Source organism: Volvox carteri (assembly GCF_000143455.1).
Source record: "Volvox carteri f. nagariensis unplaced genomic scaffold VOLCAscaffold_28, whole genome shotgun sequence".
Taxonomy (NCBI): Eukaryota; Viridiplantae; Chlorophyta; class Chlorophyceae; order Chlamydomonadales; family Volvocaceae; genus Volvox; species Volvox carteri.
The window spans coordinates 768,105-774,651 of record NW_003307571.1 but is presented as its reverse complement, the minus strand read 5'-3'; the positions used below and the strand labels follow the sequence as shown (position 1 = coordinate 774,651).

Genomic DNA, 6,547 nt, shown 5'->3' with positions numbered 1-6,547 from the left:
TCAGGCGGGCAGGTCGTCCTCCCACTCCTGGGAACGAGGCGGAGCCCGTTGGCAAGCGGCAGGTTAGGGAACTGTACGGAAGTGTACGGAGGGGGGCCGCCCACTATCCGATATATGTGTCTTTTTGCTGTCACGCTCATGTGTGCCTCTTTATGTCTATATGTATGTATGTGTATGCGTATGCGTGCTGTGCCTGTGTCCGCGTCGTACATTCGGAGGGTGTCGTTTGCGGCACCTTAGATTTAAGATATGAGGGGGTTGGCTCGAACCCGCAAGTTGTTGCGCAAAAGTGTATCTCCCAAGGAGGGTGGTGGTGGTGGTGGTGGTGGTGGTGGTGGTGGTGGTGGTCCATATCGGGGGTTCTGCCCCGGCGGGTCCTGGAGGGGGGAGGAGATAGCTAACGCCAAGACTCGGACAACGATAGCAATTGGCACTCCTCGGTCTGGTGGCGGCCGCGTGTGGGGACGAGGACGAGGTACCTCTGGCACCCACCCCAAATATTCCCCCGGCGACTTCAAAGATTTGTAAATGGCTTTACCAACCCTAGAGGTGGCCACCGTGACCTCTCTCGACTCTCACCCCAGCCGAAGAGCCCCCTCCCCCACTCTCCCAAACACACTTGTTAGGGTACTATGCTGTTGATCTGTGGCCGTTCTGATTAGTCTTTTTTTGTGTAGACCAGAATAAGAAGGATTGGTTTTAATGTGGTGTTCTAGATATGATCTGACGTACACATTCGTATTTGACCTTCGTTCCGACGAAACAATGCTTTTCTCCAGTTCCTTACCAGCTCAGGACGTGTCTGTTGTTGTTGTTGTTTTTGTTACAGAGTGGGAGGCTTCTGGGCCAACTCCTTACCAGCACAGAATGCGAGACATGTCCCCACCCCCGGGGGATTAACCACTATCATGCTTATTGTCAATCGGGGAAATGTCCGCGCCATGCACACATATATACATACATACCACATGGACCATAGCTACCAGATGTTTTTACACCCCTAAGCATATTCCCTGTCACGAACGTATTAGGTGCAAGGCCTGGAGGATGCAAGAGAGCACAACCAACCATACACACACACACACACACACACACACACACAGACACACACACACACACAGACACACACACACACACAGACACACACACACACAGACACACGCACAGACACACACACACACACACACACACACACACAGAAATGTTCAAGAGAGAACAGCCGCACAGCACAGCGCAGCGCAGTCTGGCGCTCTAAGTCCTTACACCGGTTCGCTCGAACTCGAGGTCTGGTCGGTGTTTCAACAAAAACAAAACTCCCCCGCCCTCCCCATCTTGCAATGCGTCTTGTTGTTGGTGTTAGTTGTTGTTGTTGTTGGTGGTGGTGGTGGTGGTGTCCTCTTTCCCCCCTCCCTCAGCGAGTACACAACTCCATATTCATTTACATTATCATGAACTCCGCATCCATCACCACCATCCTTAACCTCCTCCCCATCACCACCACCATCATCATCATGATGATCATCCTCACCATCACCACCAATATCACCGCCGCCAATATCAACAGAGGCCTAAGTCCGAAGGCCACCCCCGCCTCGCTTACTAGAGTAAGTACTTCAAAAAGTACTTCATTGTACGGCACGCGCTATGCATTGCGGCACTTGCGCCGGGAGAGACACGGTTCGACCACCTAGAGACGTATCCACACGCATACACACATGCACGCATACACACAATTGCAATACCCGCAGAGTCTTGAGTTTAAGTTGTTTTATGGTATGTGTTATAGACTCATCAATCTGGTGCGGTTGAAGCTCACGAGGGACGAGCACCCGTCTGTCTGTCTGTCTGTCAATGCGGACGCATCCACACCGTCAGTGCGTCAGTGTGATAAAACAGAGGCGCCAACGGGGGGAGGAGTGGGGCAACCCTCCCCGGCCCTCCAAATACATACATACACACATACACACACATACATACATACATACATACATACATACATACATACATACATACATACATACATACATACGCACACACGTAGTTTTACACACACAAACACACACACCGTCGTTTGCTGCTCTCTGTTATATCGACCTCCCCGACTTCCACCAATGGATGCCGGAATGTCCTTCTCAGACCACCTTCGCCTTTCCCTCCCCTCTTTTCCCGCCCTCCTTTTGCCCCCCAACCCCTAACCGTTTCCTTTCTCCCCTCTGCCCGCGCCCTCCAGGGTGCCTTCCACACGCTCCTGTTCGTCACGTCGTCGTACTAATGTGTCGTACTATTGTCGTACTAATGGCTGCTTTTTTCAATCTTCAATCTTGAGGTCCTTGTCCTTGTGGCACCTGGAAAAGAAGCAGAGAACGGCAACAGCAGGGTACGGCAAATGTAATGAACACAAAGTAATATGTCTTTTTTTATGAAGAAAAATCTTCCTTTATAACCAGGTAAAGTCCCGCATGCACAGTAGATATCGCTCTTCCTGCGTCCCCCTCCCCTTCCCACAGCGCCAGCCGCTATCTCTTGTACTACACCCGCTTGTACGACATACACAGCCCCTTCGGCTCCTATCACACACACCCGCCCTCCTTAACCGAACCCACCAGAAGCCCGCCGACACGAAGAAGTACGTCAACAGCAACAGAATGCCCTTGAGGTAGTTGGCGTGGCCGTCCTGCAACGGAAACAACCACCAACCGGAAATCCGTACGTTTAGGTAAGCTTTTTTTGAAGTTAATGCGCAGCAGCAGCAGCAGCAGCAGCACATCAGGATACCCGCCCTCCTCAAGAAGGTGCGACAACGTTGCAGTACCTGTGCTCCAAAAGAAACATGATAAGCCCTCTTTCCCGTCGCCCGCCGCGCGCGCACATTATATAACGCTGTGCCAAACCGCAACCTCCAACCAACAACCACTTGTTTCGTATAGACTTGTCTTCGGAGCCGCCACAGCGAGTTGGCGTTACGGCGGTCAAAGCGGGCACCCAGAACATTTCCCCTCCCAGCGACAACCCCCCTACGGGGCCTCTAACCCACCAAGACCGAACGAACCCACGTCCGTCTCCCCCCCGCTCCTGGGCCCTCACACCCAGAGGCAACCAAGGTCCTCCTGTACGGCACCCACCTGTATGACGAGCACCGCCAGCAGCACGCAGCCAAACAAAACGAATGATTCAAATCCGTTGAAATCCAGATCCAACGGCAATCCCATGGTCCAGGCCAGCAGCACACAGAAGGGGACCACCATCATAGAAACCTGCGTGCTACTGCCTGCGCGGCGCGGCGCGGTAAGAGAGAGAGTGTGTATGTATGTGTATGTATGTGGGGGAGTACGGGTGGGAGCGAGTTGACGTTTCCTTTCAACAGGAGCCCCACATACATACATACATACATACATACATACATACATACATACATACATGCATGCATGCATGCATGCATGCACACATACATACACACATACATACATACTCACCCACAGCCACGCCCAGGGCGATCTCAATGCGGTTCTTGTAAGCAAACATGATTGCTGAGGCGTGCTCGGCGGCGTTGCCCACTATGGGTAGCAGGATGGTGGTGAGGAAGGGCATTGGGATGTGCAGCGACTTGGAGGCGTTCTGCGGGGATGTGTGCGTGTGTATGTATGTGTATGTGTATGTGGGGGCGGGAAAGGGGGGAAGGGTGGGAGGGGGGATGCTTATCATGCAACTTGTCATGTAAGACACAAAGGCCAATTGCCGAAGTTTGGGAAGGGGGGGATTGCGGGCGGGAAGAGAAGCCCGGGATGTGTGTATGTCTGTATGTGTGTATACACGCAAAGGCGTGTGTGTATGCGCGCGTATGTGTGTACATATGTGCATGCCGGTGTGTGTGTATGTGCATCCATACGGCAAACACACGCGCACATTCACACACACACCATCTCCTCCTCCATATCCACGCATTTTTATCCCGCCCTAAAACTGCCTTAAAAACTGCCTTAAAACTGCCCTAACCGCCCTAACCGCCCTAACCCACCACCCACCCTGATCGAGTCCGTCACAAACTCCGATAGCGCCGAGATCACCACCGTCACCCCCGCCAGCCACAGGAAGCAGCCGGTGCGAGACAACACCAGCTCCTCCTCGGAGCCCTCCGAAACCGAACGGTCGTCGTCGTGGTCGGAGCCCGCACCGTCGTCATCCTGAAGGCGGGCACAGACATAGTGGCGAGGGCGATGATGGTGGTGATGGTGGTGGTGGTGATGGTGGTGGTGATGGTGGTGGTGATGGTGGTGGTGGTGATGATGGTGGTGATGGTGGTGATGGTGATGATGGTGGTGATGGTGATGGTGGTGGTGATGGTGGTGGTGGTGATGGTGGTGGTGATGGTGGTGGTGGTGATGGTGGTGGTGATGGTGGTGGTGATGGTGGTGGTGATGATGATGGTGGTGATGCAATGATTACGGTCGTGGTGGTGGTGGTGACGGCAACGTACGGCGATTACACGGCAGCCCGTTCCTCATCATCATGCAATTTCATCAGGGACGTTCAGGGGGGTCGGGGGGGGGGTTGCAAAGCGAATACATGTCGGGAGTGCCGGTGGTGGTGGTGGTGGTGGTGTTCGAATCTCAGCGACTACAACGATATTCTTTGAATGATCCTTTTTCACGGATTGGGCGCAAACACACACAAGAGGCACGCACAAACAAAAACGGATTAGTGGGTGACGGAATTGAAAAGGGTTAAAAGCTTGCGACGACTTGGGAAAGTCAAAAGAGAGAGAGGGAGGGAGGGGGAGAGAGAGAGGTCATTATCATTTGTGGAATAAGCACCGGTGCATTGGGGCTTTGTGTTTACGTAAGGGCCTTGCCGAGAATTGGGGTTGGGGGAAGGGCCCGGCCACGTGCGCTTGTGCTTCCCACATACACACATACATACATACACACCTACATCCACTCACCCCTCCCACCTGCCCCCCCGATCGGTTCGCCGCCATCACCAACGGCAACCGCTCCACGTCACGTTCACGGTCGGCGGAAGCCTTGGCGACGCTGCGACCACTTGTCGTACGCTGATGGTTGGCCGTACAAGAGTCGTACATTTGGCACATGGCACGGTACGACGCGTGGTTTGCGGGGGAGAGACGGGCGGCAACACGGGGGGATCGAGGGGAATCCCGGGAAGGGGGGGGGGGGAAATTGTTTGGTTCGAGAACGTTCCGCGAGAATGTGAGCGCTCTTAGGACGTCAGAGCAGCAGACTGATAGACAGACAGACAATAGTAATAGACAGACAGACGGACAGATAGAGCGACGGGCGCGAGGGGGATTGCGGTAGATCACACACATACACACACACGGACACGCACAGGCACACATACATATGTACGTACTTACGTACGTACGTACGTACATACACACGGACACGGACAGGTACAAACACACACACCTACCTTTGCTTCCATCATCTCTACTTGCCGACTGCTAAACCGGCCCCCAAGGGAAATGTCCCGACCATCCAACGAACTTCGTGACAGAGATACCCCGCCACCGCCAACAGCCGCCGCCACCCCCACCGCCAGGGCGCCGTTACCGCCGCCGCCAGCGGCGTTGGCGGCCGCTTCGAGGTCGGCCTCGCCGCCGGCCTGCAGCGGCGGCGTGAAGGTGCCGTTGTTGGACGTACGACGAGTGGAGCTGCCGGTGGCGGCGGCGCCGCCGGCGGGGGTCGAGGGGGAGGAGTCTTCCTCGAACAGATGCCTGCAGATGCGGGGGATATTTCCGGGTGGCGGGACGTGTGTGGGGGGGAGGGTGACACATGACACGAACCCAATTACACACAGACACACACACGCGCGCGCACAAGCCCTTACAATCCCCCTCCTCCCAGCCCCCCGGAACAGTCACCCCTCCCCCTCCCCTTTCCGGACCACCACCACCCCCGACCGCTCCATCTTCCCCCAACTCCCCTTCCCTTCCCGCACCTCCCCCCAACCCCCCACCCCGCCCTCCACCTGTGGGTTTTTAATTGGAAGAACAGGTAGGCGCAGTAGCACAAGAACATGAATATAGACTCAAATCTGGAGAGTGCCAGCTCTGACCGGTTGTTGCTCTTGGCCTGACGAGTGGGGAAGGAAAAAGGATGGCATTGGGGGGAGAGAGCGGGAAACGAAATGCGAAACACAAACCTGGTTCGCGTGAAACCCTATCAAAAAGGAAAGCCCGCCCACAAAAGGGTGAAATCTCCTTCCCAGCTTCCCCGGCCCCCCCCCTCTCCCCCCCTCCTCCCACTGCTCCCACCTCCCCCCATACTACCACTCGCACACCTCTCCCCCCCCATACACATACACACCCGAACCCCCCCTCCCCCCACTCACTCACCCCCGACTGCGTGGCGTCAAGCAGGGAGGGCAGCATGACGGCGAAGCACGACAGCACCAACATACCCGCATTGACGTTGATGCCCGTCTGGTTGAATAACTGGGCCTGAGGTGCGCAGGAGGGGCGGAGGGGGCCGGAGAGGAGAGGAGAGGAGATGAGGGGGGTGGGGTGGAGGGGAGGGAGAAGTGGGTA

At 55.4% G+C, this 6,547-nt stretch overlaps 1 protein-coding gene across 1 annotated transcript in view; it reads right to left on the bottom strand.

The window, feature by feature from the left end:
• Positions 1 to 2,437: 2,437 nt before the first annotated feature.
• The window catches only part of cax5 (Ca2+/H+ antiporter, cation antiporter, membrane protein), a gene marked incomplete at both ends in the record, with an annotated part of 4,535 nt that continues 425 nt past the window's right edge, over positions 2,438 to 6,547 (bottom strand). The window contains 6 exons of the mRNA XM_002952146.1: positions 2,438 to 2,674; positions 3,123 to 3,264; positions 3,470 to 3,615; positions 4,023 to 4,181; positions 5,970 to 6,084; positions 6,348 to 6,460. Of these exons, the coding sequence (XP_002952192.1) occupies positions 2,438 to 2,674; positions 3,123 to 3,264; positions 3,470 to 3,615; positions 4,023 to 4,181; positions 5,970 to 6,084; positions 6,348 to 6,460 (912 nt within the window). The remainder of the gene's footprint in view (positions 2,675 to 3,122; positions 3,265 to 3,469; positions 3,616 to 4,022; positions 4,182 to 5,969; positions 6,085 to 6,347; positions 6,461 to 6,547) is intronic.